Raw genomic sequence first — 15,186 nt, 5'->3', positions numbered from 1 at the left:
GAATCGAAAAAACGAATCCGTCTTCCCATACACCTTGGTCCTTGTTAACCTCGACGCTTTTGCATCCGAGATTGCCATCTGATATTGCATATACTTTCCAGACCAAGTGACAGGATTTAGTGTTACGGCGATGTAGAGCTTCTCAGGACCGTCTCGTTCATAAGACTGTCGGAGGAGGATGTCGTCTTCGTTCCCGAGTTCACGTAACATAATGCACCTGAAACACAATAATGAGTGGATAAGTAAGTGTATGGAGGAGTAATATGGAGAACCCAAAGACAATTACATGCCACAAACACGTTTTGATAACCTGCCATCAATTAACAAGAAGCCAGATGGGTAAATATCCACCACATTCCCACAGACTTCTGGTATATGAGGTTGATCACATCGATAAGAATACTAGAGAAGGAACAGGTAGCCTCGGGGGAATAAAAGGCGTCGAGATGCTGTCGGGATACCGATAAGCAGTACTTCATCAAAATTCGATTGCAGGGCGTACCAAACAACGAAGACGTTACGGAGTCCACGATTCTGCCTGAGAGAAGATGTGACCAAATACAATGCATTCCTTGTCATAAGGTTCGATTAGGCGAGAACGCCAATCAGACCAAATCTTGTGAGAGATAAAGTTCCCCGTGGAAGCGCCGAACCACACAGTCCAAAAGTATGGGTAAAAATAGTTGGAGCTCTCGCTAAATATGTTCAACGTTTTCCGCATTTTTAGTACCGTACCGTTATATTATTCGTGAATGACTTTTTTTGGGTACCCCATGAAGAGCCTCTACTCCGCGCGACACACTCAAAAGCGTGATCACAACGGTATGAGCCTTCGTGGCCACAGCACATGGTTCGCCATGTCAGGGCTGTGGGCCCGGCCGTTCCTTATTGGGACCTTGTGCCGGTAACAACACCAACACCAACACCAGCCAGCGGTTTCATAATCGATGATTCCAGACACGGCACCACCGTGTATAAGTATATTCTCTGGACAAAAATCGCCATGACAGAACATGAGGTCGACGGACGTCGATATATGGTAGGTGCCTTTGAGCTTTTTCGGGGCGCATGCGACCGATCTTTTGTAACTTGGCAAGTAAGTCTGTGGTGGTACCGAGAGACTTTGGAAGTGAAGTTAATCGGGACGGCTGAAAGACTGCGAATACACCGTCCGTCCACTCTGGGAGACCGACAAGATCTCCGACAACGACCTGCCCAGTCTCATCCTCTCTTTCTACCAGCGGTTTTCCCAGATTAGCGAGCTGCTTGCCCTCTTCATTGTTCAAGGGGCGTAACGTCAGAGAGCTGTGCCAGGATACAACGCAGCTGTTCCGCGATCTGTAAGCCAATTGTTTCATCAAGGGCGTTGATGATTTCAGAGAGACGGATGCCTGGTAGCTTTCGTTGGACGATATATGTCATTTCTCCATCGTCAACAATAGAAATAACCTTCGGAAGTGGTATTGAGGTCTGCAGCCACGACTAGTGTTGCCGCAGCTCAGCTTATCTCGGCTTAACGCCGAAGTCGATTTTGAGCCGCCGAGGACAGAAGGATAGGATGAACAAGAACACAGTTGCTGATAATACCGATAAGTCTTGTGAGTAAATGCAGACATCAAATTGTCTGTCATTTTGAACATTGGTGCAGTCAGAGCAAACGACTCAAAACCGACTTCGGCGTTAAGCCGAGATAAGCTGAGCCGCGGCAACACTAGCCACGACATGCATCGCGACGCCTTCGCCTGCACGTACATCAGTTCCGTACTTGGTGATCAAGTCCCCCTTCCACTTCTGCCACCTTGACACGATTCCCTCGATCTACGTCGATAACTTGAACAATTTTCTCGCGAAGAAGGGTCTGTATAGTAGAGGTCCATTATCAAGTGTGGGAACCTACAGGCAGGACCCTAGTCAGCCCAAGTCAGCGAACAGCAAGAATAAGGAAAAAACATACAAGGAAGGTCAATAGAAAGCTGCAGATACCAGAGATGTAAATAGAAAGTAAATCGGCAATTGACAACCTGGTCACGGTTTCGATCGGCCCGGTCCCGGGCCTGCCGACCGGACAACATTGCTGGAGGAATTTTCAGCGAAGTAACTTACCTACCGTGTGACAGCCAATTGAGCATAGTAATTCAATACTTTTAGTTGTATATTCCGTTGACAGAGTATAGTCATAGACGAGCAATCTCTATAGGTGAATTGCATTTATCTAATGCCTCCCTTGGACTCTGGAGGTTTTCTATGAGTCCTAACTTGGCCTCTGGGCACTATATATGAATTATGCATTGCATAACAAATGCAATCACTGATTATATCAAAAACTGACGACACCAGCAGGATTTGAACCTGCGCACTCAGAGAGTAACAGATAATCGGGCATCCGAAGGTGCCAAATCTGTGGTCAGGACCCGCCCACCAACGACGCTGCGGTTGCAGCCGCGCGCCCAGCCGCTGGGCAACTCCACCAACCACATTCTAATCTGTCGCCTTAACCACTTGGCTATAGTGCCTTGTTTCTTACGTTCATAACATCTTAGAAGAACCCATCATGATGGGAAACCGGCCAAGCACAACTGAAGCTACAGAAGTACAGACAGCCCTCGATTCATGCGCAACGAAAGCATAGATTAATTTCTGAGATCAGATAGATGTACGAGCATGGTTCGTCGGGCTTGATGTCTAGTCCATTCGACGAGTAGACTGTAATAAGCATCATCGGAAAGAGTAAACGAATGAGGAAGACATGGCAAGGTCACCAACACAAGTAGGACATGTGCAGAATGATGGAGCTGTCATGATAGACGGTCGGACTTGGATGAAACTGAGGAGAAAAGGACACCGTAACCCACTCGAACTTTCGACTAAAGATGAAGTGTCGGACATAAGGAGGTCTCTTATGCGGTGCGATATCCCATAAAAAGCCTAAAGAAGGACGTCAGTACTCACGACAAGTATCCTTTACGTATCTTCACATCGGACGGAGAGCTACAATGTAATAAATAAGCAAGTCCTCATACAACGTTCGTATACTACACGGAGTCATAAAAAGCAAGATTACAGAAAAACATACACCTAAGGCTACACCGGATTTTCCTCATTGACGCCCCAAAGTCCGTGTAACAGATCTTTGTTCAATAAATCGGCAACCGAAAGAACTTCGTTGGCAAGCCGTCTCTTCTTTGCTTGCATCTATCGTTGTAAAGTACAGTGAGTGAAATATCTCAGATCCAGGTAGCGGTTTGGAAACGTACCCGAAGAACGCTGTCCTCGATCGTATCGGGAACGACAAGTTTATACACCTGGACAGGCTTTGTCTGGCCAATACGGTGTACCCGGTTGAAAGCTTGTTCCTATGCAAGTCATAGCCAACGTCAGTTGTGAGAGCAGAGAAAGCAAGCATTAATGTTCTCATACCTCGACAGCTGGATTCCACCAGAGGTCCATAAAGATGACGTTGTTACACGCAACCAGATTCAGGCCTGGGACGCCATCGTTAACAAGAATTCCATCTTAATGGAACGAAATCGCATACCAGTCCCGCCAGCCTTGAGTGATACCAGCATTACATCGGTATCAGATTCTGCTACAGTGATATCTTGAATCGCGAAGTCTTTCCCAGCTTTACCCATGCGCCCATCATCTGCAACTCAATGAGAAGACGGACTACTGAGGAAGGATCCAATGCTCACACATGACAGTCTTGAAGCGATGCTTGAGAAGAACCGGCTTAAGACGATCTAGAACACCCGTCCACTGAGAGAACACAATTGTCTTTTCCTTGATTTTCGTCCGTCTGCTTCGCTGGCGTATCTCGCGTAGAATCCTGAGCATCTCGATTACCTTCGTGGGATACGACTCGATGGGGGGGATATCGAGCACCTCAGGTTTAGACTGATGGCTTCGGAGAGTTTCTCGACGCGATGTTTCGAAGCTGACACAAAAAGACGTTAAAGTTAGGCGACAATATATGAACCACAACACATACACATCATCTCCAACCAGCTCATTTACATCAGCAAGGTTGATGTCATCTTCGACGCCATCAACAGGAACGCCATCGTCGTCCTTCTTATCTATGTCCTTACAGAGCGTGTCAGAGTGGGTGCAAGCTGAGAGGTAACGGAAATGAAATGCTGCAACGATGAAGTAGAATGCAAAACAGACATACCTTGAAGTAACCGGAGCAATTTAGTCAAGGGACAAGTAATCGGTTGTACATATTTGCCCCAGACTATGAAATCACCCTTTCGCCCCTCCACAGCGTTGTATAACTGCTCCTCAGCATCGCTGAACGGGCACTCGACGGTGATAATCTCGATGGGAGGAAGCTCAACCCACAAGTACTGGTCTTTCTTCGTCCGCCGGAGCATGACTTTGTACAAGTAGGCCTGAGAAAAGTATAAGTTACGCCCAAATGTTATCTTGTAAAGCTTACATGAAGCTCCTCCTTGAAACCTGGCGGTATAACAACTCCACGAGCAAGCCCGGGAGGAAGAGGCGGGGCTTGAATCTCCGTCGGTTGTAACGGCTTTGGTAACATACTGAGAAGAGAATATATGTCCTGCAGCCTGTTCTGTCTGTGGAAAAACGTAAGCGTATTTAATGCAAGAAGGGGTGTGAATTACACAGGAGTGCCTGTCACTGCCCAGACAAAGCCACACGACAACCCATAGCACGAGAGATATCTTCTTGTTTCGTTGTTATGAACCATCTGTGCTTCGTCTAGCATGCAAAACGTCAGATATAAAGATTGAAGGGTTGAAATCAAACACATACCCATAACAAGCCTGTTCCAAAGAACAGCATAAGGACCGGTCTCCGTTTTGCCAGGGATGTACTTCTTGCTCTTGCTCTTGCCCTTACCCTTTTCTTCGACCTTGCAGATTTTCGCGTATTCCGATCTCAGTGTGTCGTACGAAGTGATCACAACGTCATAAGCCTTCAGCTTGGAGGGATCTTGATTTATTAGTAACGCATCAGGTGAAGGTTTGCTCTGAGATAGAGAGTAACTGTACCTTGCTCTCTACTACTTCCATGATAGAGATAGTAGTTCAGCTTCCTAGAACCAGATACACGGAAACACTCCAATTCCCATACAAGCATCACAGACGCCGGGCATACAATACTGATGTCGATGAGGTTATGCCGCTCATCAAAGACAGGAGGACGTACAGTGTTGGGCCCTTATATGTTGCCTTGGGGTCCATCATATTATCAATGATCCTTACCAGAACCTGGAGTGTCTTGCCGAATCTAAACCAAAGATATTGATAAGCCAAAATTAGGAAAGGTGTTGAACACATACCCCATATCGTCGGCCAAGATTCCACCGCCGTACTTTGTCTCACACTCGTTCATCCATACGCGAGATATCTCCTGATGGGGCCGAAGGTCTATGCTGAAGTCAGGGCGGAGTGGCTCGGTACGCTTAGTCCACTCAGCCGGGATTGGAATGGATTGTGGCTCTGTCTCAGGTTTCTTCGCTGGTGGGCGTTTACTGGGGGGAGACGTTGGAAAGGAAGCAGCCGGCGCTGTTGCTCGACGCTGAGAGGGTGAAGCTGAAGCTGTGGCTGCTGCTGATGGCCGAGCAGAGACAAATCGGCCACCGTTCTTCCGGGAAGAGCTCGCAGGTGTCTGCAAGCCGGTCGACGGGCGACTCTGAGGAGTGGATAAGGGTGGGAACTTTGGGTATTTGGCGTCGCCGGTGGTAGACACGCTAATTGGTTTGGGATCGTCCCAGTCCAATTTTGACGCGTCTACGCCGAAAAGATTGGCTGAGGACGATGCATAACTGGAGGCCCTGTTTGTCTTTGGCCCGAGAAAGCGAGGTGGTGTCGGGAATGCTGGGCGTATCTCGTCCCACTCATCGCCAACTTCGGCCTTTGTCAAGGTTCTGGCACCTTTAAACGAGGGAGTTGGAGTCGCAGGAAATCCTGCACGAGAAGAGGCCGATGGGGTGACCCTGGGTGTTGGTAGATAAGAGGACGTAGTAGGCGGTTTGCTCTCAGGAATCTTCAAGTTTGACGCTGCTGGCTTTGGGGTCGACAGCTGGGTCGGTCGGCTACGACGAACATTGGCTGCGCCACTTTGGAAAACGTCGTCATTTGTAACGGAAGCGCCGATTCTCGAATTCCCTTTGCGACCGTTGCTTTTACGGGCCCTTGTGGTCGTTGCGGAGGGGTCTCGCGATGCCATGGCAAGAAGACACTAAGTATAGTAAAGCAGCCTATCTTAATGCAGTGAGTTGAGTTGTTGAAATATTGGGCAAAAACGTACAGCTTATATATGCAGGAGATTATTGTTGGGAGACTATTGTTAAGAGATTATTGTATAGGAAGACAAACCGTGAGTCACTTCGGCATGTCAAGCCCTTTTACCTGTTCCCAACAGCCTCCCGTGATATGTCTCCTCGCGGTGGTGAGGGAAAGATAGACGCGTCGTGAGAATTCAGCCAAAGGCGCCGCTCGAGTCAGCTGACTAAGTCTTTGTTCCCTTCAAGTTCAAATCAAAGTTTGATCAAAGTTTGACTAAGTCAATTTTCAGCAAAATCACAGGGAATTTCTCACAGCCTTGAAGTAGGGAGTTCCTCAATTGCTGGACATCTGTATGCTTGAACAAGTCTCGATAATATTTATCTTGTTGCTTTAGTATAGCCATGGCCGCCAGATGCCCATATGCCTATGACACATATACGAAGATGACCGCCACCGTCAGCTGTGCAAGGCGGTGCAAGGCCTACCATCAAGATGCCGAATGGAGGAGCTTTATCATTGGTGGACTTCATTTATTGAGAACTGGAGACCTGAGCACGTCAACTTTGAAAGGTGCGAAGGGGAGTTAAGGTGAAAACGCGTCACGTCCGTGCCGTTAATTGCATACGCAACTTCGGCGACACTTGCATTGGCAAGCAACTTAACTTGCAATATGTACAGTTACACACAAATAGATAATACATAATGTTCGATAAATCACACTTCTAGGTATACATCTCACCGGAATTGTCCTGAGAGAAGAATGCCGACGATTCTGATCCCATCCCCCCACCAAAGAAAGTCGACCAAAATTCCAGGTCCTGAAACATGTCGATATTCGCACTCTGGTCGCCAAGCCTGTCTGCTTCCGCCTTAGTTCCGAGAGAAAGACCTGACCCTACAGGCTGAGAATGCGCTCCCAGATAAACTTTCTCCAGCTCCGATCCCCTCCGCCTCTCCATCCACGAGGCATGCATAGCACCCATCAACACCGAACACCTTCCAGCAGCATGATCCGGAGAAATCGCCGCATCACCCAGCACCCGCACACTTTGCTCATACAAAGCATCTCCACATCCGAGGAACTCTATCCCATTCTTGTCCAGCATCAGCAATTTAGCCCCGACGATTAGTCCTCCCGCAAACGCCATCATGGTGAACAGGACATCCGGCGTCGTTGGAAGAAGGTTCTTGTCGCATTGTAGAAGCGACACCATGATAGCCTCCCCTATAGAGAAACATTCCTTTGACCAGATTGGGATGATATTTAGGTCGTATGGCTGAATCTCTAAAAACCATCTCCGTGCCGTACTGGTAACATGTCTCGCTATGAAGATAGCGTTGTAGAGAACTAGAAGCCGGCAACATTGAAGGAGCAGAAAAAGCATGTGATAGTGGAATCGGTCGTGATTCGAGACCACTGAAATGTACTATGAGCTCTGATTGGTGAAAGAAAAAAGGTATTCACCTGACAGCGGCGATATCAGTCTCGAGAGCCTATCCATGGCTGAGAGCACGTTTGTTACTTCGTTGAACCAAGTTTCCATGTCTGCGCGACTTGCGAACTGCACTTTTAAACCCTGTTCTGTTGAATCGAATATTTCTGCGAGCAGTCGTATCCGCAAATCGCGTCCATCGGATGAATTCGAGGGTGATATTATGGGAAATATCGTCCAGTCGAAAGCAGACCGACTGGTTAAGGGCGTACGGCGTGTCCCAACACAGAGCCTGAGACGTTTTCATATTGAGTAAACCAAGGTTGACCGTTAGCAGGACGTCGAATACTCACATAGACTCAGTCGTAGACAGTGTCATCCACTACAGTGGTGAACTGTAATGAGAAATGTCGTTCACTGTTCGACCATACACTTACTAGTCTAGCTTTATTGAGAGCTTTCTCCAAGGCTGCTTGGTCGCCCTCGCCTAGAAGTCTACTATTTCGCAGACTGATTGCGGTCGCAACCGCTTCGCCTAATCGAAGGTTCATGGCCATGGTGATAGCCATGCCTATTAACATCCTACCGTCACCACTTCCACCCTTCGTCGAACCGCAGATAGGAGCCCACAATGATAAAATGATGAGACCTTGTATTGTGTCTTCGGACTCAAACATTTCGGGATTGAAGACCACTCTAGCGATAGTGTCTTCCGTCAACTTTTGAAGCTGGGGTCCAACAACAGACCGGGTGGAAAGGTCAAGGTAGCGCGACGCAATCGTGCAGCAAACGAGGTCTAGAAATGGTGTAGGTCCGTCTTGGACTAAATAGAAGTTTAGCCAAGGAGAATAATTGACTGAAAATCTGTGCGAGGACACTGTTAACACCTCCAGAGACAATAGAAGCTTACGTCAGACGTACAATTTGAGGAGATGTTCAATTTCTACTCGAGTGAGAATATTGGAAAGAAGTAGGCTGTTTACAATGACAGGCACCGGCGACTGTTCTTGGGAAGGTTGTCTCGCCAGCTCCTGCATTGCCAAAATGGGTGCCGACCAGTCAAGGTTCTGACGGACGAACGACCAGATTACGGGCCGTATACCATTGCTACCAGCACCAGACGCGATGTCAGCATCAGGAGGCCGGTCTATCTCAAGTTGCCTAGTATCCACTCCTAAAGCGTAGACAACCTGGAGTGAAGGTTCCGTATTTAAGCCAGACGAATTTGAAGAATATTCTGGTGCAGGAGCCTTTTCCCCCCTAGATTCATAGGAACAAGATATCTTGAGAACATTGCAACGATGACATCGTACAGGACTGCGTTTGGGGTTGAGAATTTCGCATCGTGTTTTACATCTGCGACATGAGTCACATGACTGCACTTTGGATCGTTTTGTGCGCGTCTGCGACGCGCTCAGTGTGTTACCTGATGGTAGGGACTCCCCTGACTGCATGAGCGTGCAAGAATCCAGACGTCGTGGGTGTTTCGGTTCGAACTTCGGCACATAGCCTCGGCGCCACGTGGACACTAAGCCAACGATCCGGGCTACGGCCCGAGATGTTATCGCATCTTTCCCTTGTACGATAATCTGTTTCATTCTGGCGCTTTAGTACACCACGTCTGCCCTTGCATTACTTGATACCACGACTATGACTTCGATACTTCTTCGTGAGTCGAGACCTTAAGGCGACTCCACCATGGAGGTGCTCGTTCAATGGGTTCTGCACCCCGAGTCGCTCCAAGAATCAAGCGCCTGGTAATATGCTTTCGCCGTCACTTCGAGAAAGTTTATACACCGATTTTCGTCCGCTCTTTCACTGGGGCTCGAGGCGACACGAGTTACTGCTCGTCCTTCAACGATCCACTTGAGAATACACGGATGATCTGCGCTATGATCATCCTGGGTTCGAATGGGGGTAGATTCACTATTTCGGCCACTCGCTTATTGCTATCTATGATGCATTTTGAATGTAAATGATTCGTTCAAAGACCATATCTCTTCTTTGCCTGACATCTCGTTTACCCTCCTATTGAATTTGCCAGATCGACCCAATTTTTGAATGCCTGCAAATACCTGCGTGCGATTGCCAGTGTCCTTCTCTTATCTAGTTGTTAGTCATGCTGGACGAGTATAAAGTCTGTCGCGATTTACGGGTCTCATTAGCATTACAGTCTATCGCTTTCTCCTTCACGTTTACTTCTCAATGGCTTTTGCGTTCCTTCTGCTGCTATGTGTCGCTGCCGTTAGCAATGGCCATATTGTCGCTTTCGCGCAAGGCATGTATTGTCAAAACGTACATGCTATTTGACCCGTGTGGCGAGAATGCTGAACAGGGTATCCAGGGAGTTTCTGGGAACAACCAGAACGCTGCAGACGCTGTCAATCCTCTCTTCATGTTGGCCAAGGATCAATGGTGGAGTATGTGAATGTTGCCGTTTTAATTCATGCTATGATATTAATCTTGTTCTACAGTGCAACATTACTCCGACGTGTGTGCTACTTTCTAGTCCGCCATTATATATTGACTGAGGGCAGTGCGACGAACGACCTCCCTCCAAGGATGATTTTCTGGAAATGTAAGTTGTTTTCTCCGCGTTCTCTTGGTAATTTCAATGACAATCGCCGCAGACCCGCAGGTGGATCATTCACTGTGGAGCTGGCCACTAATCAAGCATTCACCACTTTGTCTTATGATGGGCGAATGGTCGGTACATTTGGCGATGGTCAAGAACATCCCGAATACAGTCGATACGTACGTCTGAAACCCTTCTTTTGTTCATCCCAGGACTTATTCCTGGACATAGCATGATACATGCATCACTTCTCCGAACTGTAGGGAGGGTCATATCACGCAACTCATTTCACTCTAACGCTCTGTTTTTCTTCTAGTACATACCCAAAACCAATTGATGGCAGCTGGGACTGCGTTTGCTATCTCTTATGAGGTACGAAAGTTTTATTCGTGGACTATCAAACAATCATTTAGCTGCTTTAGTCTGATCTTCGCAATGTCACGCCCGAAAACTTGGTGGTCTTCAGTGTTCTCGAGAAGTGGGTATACTCCTATCTTGTACTAACTTGGCGCATATTAAACACGATGCAGGACTCCCTGGCATCGTATCGCTATTTATGAGGTGCCGAAGGCACTGCCTGCGTGTCCGCCCGATGGATGTACATGCGCTGTAAGTTGTATAGTATCATCTGTTACTTGTAAGCAGTCATTCTAACCGCATGAACCATACAGTGGGGCTGGGTATGTTGCATGGCACCATGCTAGATGCGTTCATTCTCATTGGAATTTATTTACATGTGCAGATACCGAACGGGTAAGAAATTATCTCCTTTCTTTGTTTCCAATACCTTCTGACCTTCATTTTTCACGGAGTAGTTGCGGTGAACCTAATATGTACATGCTCCCTTACAAATGCAAAGTAACAGGCGCAACTAGCAGGATCTCGGTTGCGAAGGGCCAACCCCCAGTTTGGTGCGAAGACGATCGATCAAAATGCGTCTCTGGCCCTAAGCAGATGCTCTACTGGCATCAAGCCGAAGGTAACAACATCGAGGTCTCCGGTTACGACCTATCGGGTAGTCCAAAGTCGCCGGGATACAATACGAAATGCGGTTTTCTTTCTGGTGTGTAGTCTTGCGCTAATCCAGGTCACTGACTTTAATTCTCTCCAGGCGCGCAGAACGATATTTTTGAACGAAGACATCAGGGAGTGTTTAAGAAGGACGAGTGATGATAGAATGGAGAAGTTCCCACGAAAGAGTGTAATGTATAATGATGACTCTTGAATGCGTAACAAATGCCTAGGCCTGGCCATGGTGTTCTTTCCTCCACGACGCGCAGCCTCGAAACCCCCCAAAGATATTCCTGAGCGATCAATCCTGTCGTCCCCGGCTCCGAGCCCTAGTAAATGGCGTCATGACTGCACCGACCCCAGGAACAAACAGGATATTTCTCGGCCTCACCGGGGATCCCGCCATGGGCGGAATGTCTGTAAAAGGAGAGGATGCGTCATCCCGCTGGAATCGCTTACGGTGCTATCTGGAATGATAGATGTATATCCCCAAGGTCCATTTTTTTCGGTGAATGAAGGGCTGATATTATTTCACGTTGCATCGAAGTGACCGCCCAGATGCGCCCCGTCCGCAGGGGAATTATGTTGGATAATCTATGGCTGCGCGTGGAGTGCATCAGAAATACAGCAGTACTGCAGGGCGTTATCGGACACGAGGCAATCCATTCTTAGTTCACGAGGACATTCGAGGGTATGGTGCATTTCCCTGTTGGAGCTCTCGACACCCACAGGGCGGAACTCAATAATCGGATAAACCACTGGCCAGTTGTCTAGATATTGCCCAGAAGGAAGTTGGGTACCGCGTTGTAGGAATGGTCGGCTAACGAAGGATCCCCACAACGGCATCAGAAGAGCGCCACCGATGGCCTAGCTGAAAAGCTGGAGGGACAAGTATAGCCTCGTATTGCACAGTACTACTGCGCGAAGCGTCGAATAGGCCAAGAGCTCGACGTACGGACTATGACTCGACTGCGAAAGCGTCATGGCGGCTCCGAGAGTCTACAACCGAGGGGCTCGGTAGTCGGGGATTTAAGGATGAAGCGTCGCTTGTGCAGGTTGGAAGCGACGCTTGGGCAATGTGTAGGCAGCATAATCTCCGTGTATTGTTGATCGGCGGCGATTGTAACTGAGGGTGATAGAAAGGATTTCTGTATGACTGATACGCGGCGCTAGCTGCGAGGCCCTTGACTACTATTCGGAAACGCTGGACGCAAAACGTTGGGTGAAGTGTTGAATGCACATGACGGCCAGGTACTAGAGAGCCCGAGACGGGAGCTACTTGTAGGCGAAAAGCATTCTTACTAGGCATCCTATGTATGGGTATATTTCAGGCGATTTGAGGGGGGAGTCTTTCGCTTGAAGTCAGTGACTGCATCTGGCACATGCCAAAAACGATAAGTGATTGAAACTGAATGCATCGGGTTTGGAGTCCGTTGAAAAATTACAATTTTTATTAATTCTACACCCGGTTCCTACTTTACAATAGAAACATAAGCGGTCAGACTTCGTGTTATTTACGTTCGAAAAATAACGGGCTCGTACCACATTTTGTTCTTCTTCTTGCGACAGATACATACGTTTTTCATATCTACTTTTTCAAGCTTCGTCTCCTACTGCGCCAGGTATTCCGGGGCTCCCCGCAGCACGCCATGCGGCTAAAATGAGGTTCACGACATCATCGACGCCTGTACCTTCTTTGATGCTTGTAAACACAGTTGGACCGTCACCCCGCATAAGCTTCGAGTCGCGCTGCATGACCTCCAGGGATGCACCGACATACGGTGCCAAGTCCGTCTTGTTAGCGCGCATCAGATGCTTCATGAGAGATGTAATGGAAAGCGTATACACGGACCTTGTTAATGACGAGGAGATCAGATTGGGATATGCCCGGACCCCCTTTGCGTGGAATTTTGTCACCTCCCTTTGGAAAGTCATTAAGCGAGGCTAATTAGGACGGAATAACACTTACAGACACGTCTATGACGTAAATAATATAATCCGCAAGCTCTCTGGAGTAGTTAGCAGCAAGGTTGTCACCACCGCTCTCCACAAGAAGCAGCTGGCAGCCAAACTTCGCTTGAAGGGTTTCTAGAGCGCCCATATTCGCGCTTATATCTTCACGAATAGCTGCATGGGGACATCCTCCAGTTTCAATGGCAAGAATTCGCGAAACAGGAAGCGCCTTGTTCTTGATAAGAAATTCCTGATCTTCACGCGTAAAGATGTCGTTCGTGACCGTGCCTTCCAGATCATCAGACGATGGATTCAGCTACGAAGCACGAGTACCAACCCAAATTGAACTCCTTCCTGAACTTCTGACATAGCGCCAGCGTCAGAGCCGTCTTTCCTGAACCCACTGGACTAGAAGCAATGTCAATGGAAGTTTGATGGTCTCGAAATAGAACACAACTGACCCTCCGATGCCAATAGTGAAACCACGTTCTTCGAAATTTCTTGAAGAATAATCAGGCATATCTCGGTCAGAATATTTCCCTTATCTATCCTCAGGACCATCCCAATGAACGTAAATTCAAGGTGAGACAAGTACCGGCATCATTGTAATGTTCGTGGGTATGGCCATGCTCTCCGCCATGACCGTGTTCGTGGGATACACCTTCATGGGAATGAGTATGCTCTCCAGGTGCTGCTGAAGACGCCAGATTGTTGATGAATTGAACGTTCATGACGGCGCAGCGCAGAGATAAGCTGGTGAGTTAATTATAGCTTATCTCGGCCGGCGGGGATCACATAATTGAATCCACGTGGCTATCTCCTTTAAACGGACATTATCAATTGATTATTTAATCTCATCATTCTGTTCCGGACCTCCACGGCAGAATCACCTCATAACTCAAAACTCTGGGAATTTCGGAACTACCGCTGGTGTTGTCTTGGGAAATCATGCAAACGCCTTATGTTCATCTTTTTTCTCCGTGATTCGAACTAGGGGACCGACCCGTGGCGTGATCCTCGGTAGCTCGTTGGTAACGGGATCAGGGCCTCTTGTCTAGCCTGGGAGTACTCGCAAATAAGAATGTAAACCTGGACTCGAATTCCATCCCTTTTGGCGAAGACTTGTCCTTCTTAATGGTGGGGCCATGCAGTCTTTCCTACTAGGTTCCACTGCGGATTGAGGCTTGAAGCAGAATTTCTAGCCCTTCCTTGAATGCAGCCCTGGGCGCTGACGCCGTGACTTGTATGGGGGCATACGTATTGACGGTTGTTGTATAGATGGCAGGGGAAACCTATTCAGCGCCCTGTCACCGGTGTTCCATGGAGATACTTCCCACACCCGAGGTTGAGTCTTGAGTCACTCCTGTGGATGCCTTCTGGCTCTATCATGCATTCCTAGGCTTCAGAAGACCAATTGCTTGCCGACGTACGACTTCCTCGTCGTATGGTCGTGGTGTCGTGACCTGCACTTTCTGGTCATTGCTACTGGATTACTACCTTCCAAGGTTCCGTACCGCGCGGAGCAGCTGTGTAACGTTAACATTCAGACACTCTGAGCGTTAGCATTATTGACATCTTGCTACTCTCAGGCAAGACGGCTATACTTCTCGTTTCCCTCCACTATTTAATATAACACGCTGTGAAGGAAAGAACCTCTCAGGTGGCGTTTCTGACGTCTTGCGTGGGATTCGAAGTACCATTCTGATAATCTGCATCCAGCTTGAATCTATTTTCCTTGAATCTTCAGGCTAGAGCAACGATGTTTTCATGAAAATGGAATTCTTGATTTCATATGTGAATTCTGCATTCTACAAAGCGTAACCGCCGCAGTAATTAACGCTCATGGCATGTTGAACCCCTTCTGCACGGCTACAGCTATCGGAAGGATTGAATTGAATTGACTCATGGAGAAGACGCAGGCTCGGCGAAGATTAAAAGGCCATGATCCTTACCCAAC

General features: G+C 48.0%; 5 protein-coding genes across 5 annotated transcripts; 2 read left to right on the top strand and 3 right to left on the bottom strand.

The window, feature by feature from the left end:
- Positions 1 to 685: 685 nt before the first annotated feature.
- Positions 686 to 1,969, top strand: EV420DRAFT_1742594 (uncharacterized protein; the record flags this gene model as incomplete). Its single annotated transcript, XM_060480051.1, has 4 exons — positions 686 to 1,039; positions 1,288 to 1,340; positions 1,498 to 1,598; positions 1,716 to 1,969. Exons 1-4 carry the CDS (start codon positions 848 to 850, stop codon positions 1,967 to 1,969), a joined length of 600 nt encoding a protein of 199 aa, XP_060339961.1. The 5' UTR covers positions 686 to 847.
- A 1,018-nt stretch (positions 1,970 to 2,987) lies between these two features.
- On the bottom strand, positions 2,988 to 6,457 carry EV420DRAFT_1498723 (SNF2 family N-terminal domain-containing protein). The gene is made up of 14 exons (XM_060470973.1): positions 6,280 to 6,457; positions 5,309 to 6,229; positions 5,176 to 5,256; positions 5,019 to 5,128; positions 4,780 to 4,959; positions 4,629 to 4,725; positions 4,439 to 4,580; positions 4,172 to 4,391; positions 3,989 to 4,112; positions 3,693 to 3,934; positions 3,536 to 3,643; positions 3,418 to 3,482; positions 3,255 to 3,353; positions 2,988 to 3,192 (listed from the first exon to the last, which is right to left on the bottom strand). Exons 2-14 carry the CDS (start codon positions 6,196 to 6,198, stop codon positions 3,082 to 3,084), a joined length of 2,469 nt encoding a protein of 822 aa, XP_060339960.1. The 5' UTR covers positions 6,199 to 6,229; positions 6,280 to 6,457; the 3' UTR covers positions 2,988 to 3,081.
- Positions 6,458 to 6,852: 395 nt separating this feature from the next.
- Positions 6,853 to 9,193, bottom strand: EV420DRAFT_1498721 (uncharacterized protein). Its single transcript, XM_060470972.1, has 5 exons — positions 8,612 to 9,193; positions 8,128 to 8,554; positions 8,044 to 8,072; positions 7,723 to 7,982; positions 6,853 to 7,674 (listed from the first exon to the last, which is right to left on the bottom strand). The coding sequence occupies exons 1-5, from the start codon at positions 9,142 to 9,144 to the stop codon at positions 6,980 to 6,982; spliced, it is 1,944 nt and encodes a 647-aa protein (XP_060339959.1). The 5' UTR covers positions 9,145 to 9,193; the 3' UTR covers positions 6,853 to 6,979.
- A 589-nt stretch (positions 9,194 to 9,782) lies between these two features.
- EV420DRAFT_93525 (uncharacterized protein) lies at positions 9,783 to 11,583 on the top strand. The gene is made up of 13 exons (XM_060484053.1): positions 9,783 to 9,985; positions 10,035 to 10,110; positions 10,165 to 10,181; positions 10,228 to 10,268; positions 10,321 to 10,444; positions 10,497 to 10,524; positions 10,582 to 10,637; positions 10,688 to 10,743; positions 10,796 to 10,874; positions 10,937 to 10,945; positions 11,008 to 11,018; positions 11,081 to 11,328; positions 11,377 to 11,583. The coding sequence occupies exons 1-13, from the start codon at positions 9,896 to 9,898 to the stop codon at positions 11,433 to 11,435; spliced, it is 894 nt and encodes a 297-aa protein (XP_060339958.1). The 5' UTR covers positions 9,783 to 9,895; the 3' UTR covers positions 11,436 to 11,583.
- A 1,289-nt stretch (positions 11,584 to 12,872) lies between these two features.
- Positions 12,873 to 13,960, bottom strand: EV420DRAFT_1616485 (P-loop containing nucleoside triphosphate hydrolase protein; the record flags this gene model as incomplete). Its single annotated transcript, XM_060475124.1, has 6 exons — positions 12,873 to 13,070; positions 13,129 to 13,197; positions 13,246 to 13,517; positions 13,567 to 13,637; positions 13,691 to 13,769; positions 13,825 to 13,960. The coding sequence occupies 6 exons, from the start codon at positions 13,958 to 13,960 to the stop codon at positions 12,873 to 12,875; spliced, it is 825 nt and encodes a 274-aa protein (XP_060339957.1).
- Between the last annotated feature and the right edge of the window lie 1,226 nt (positions 13,961 to 15,186).

The sequence above is a fragment of the Desarmillaria tabescens genome (assembly GCF_030435595.1).
Source record: "Desarmillaria tabescens strain CCBAS 213 chromosome Unknown EV420scaffold_1, whole genome shotgun sequence".
In the NCBI taxonomy this organism is placed as follows: Eukaryota; Fungi; Basidiomycota; class Agaricomycetes; order Agaricales; family Physalacriaceae; genus Desarmillaria; species Desarmillaria tabescens.
Note: the sequence above shows the minus strand (reverse complement) of the source record. Positions and strands in the feature narration are given on the sequence as shown.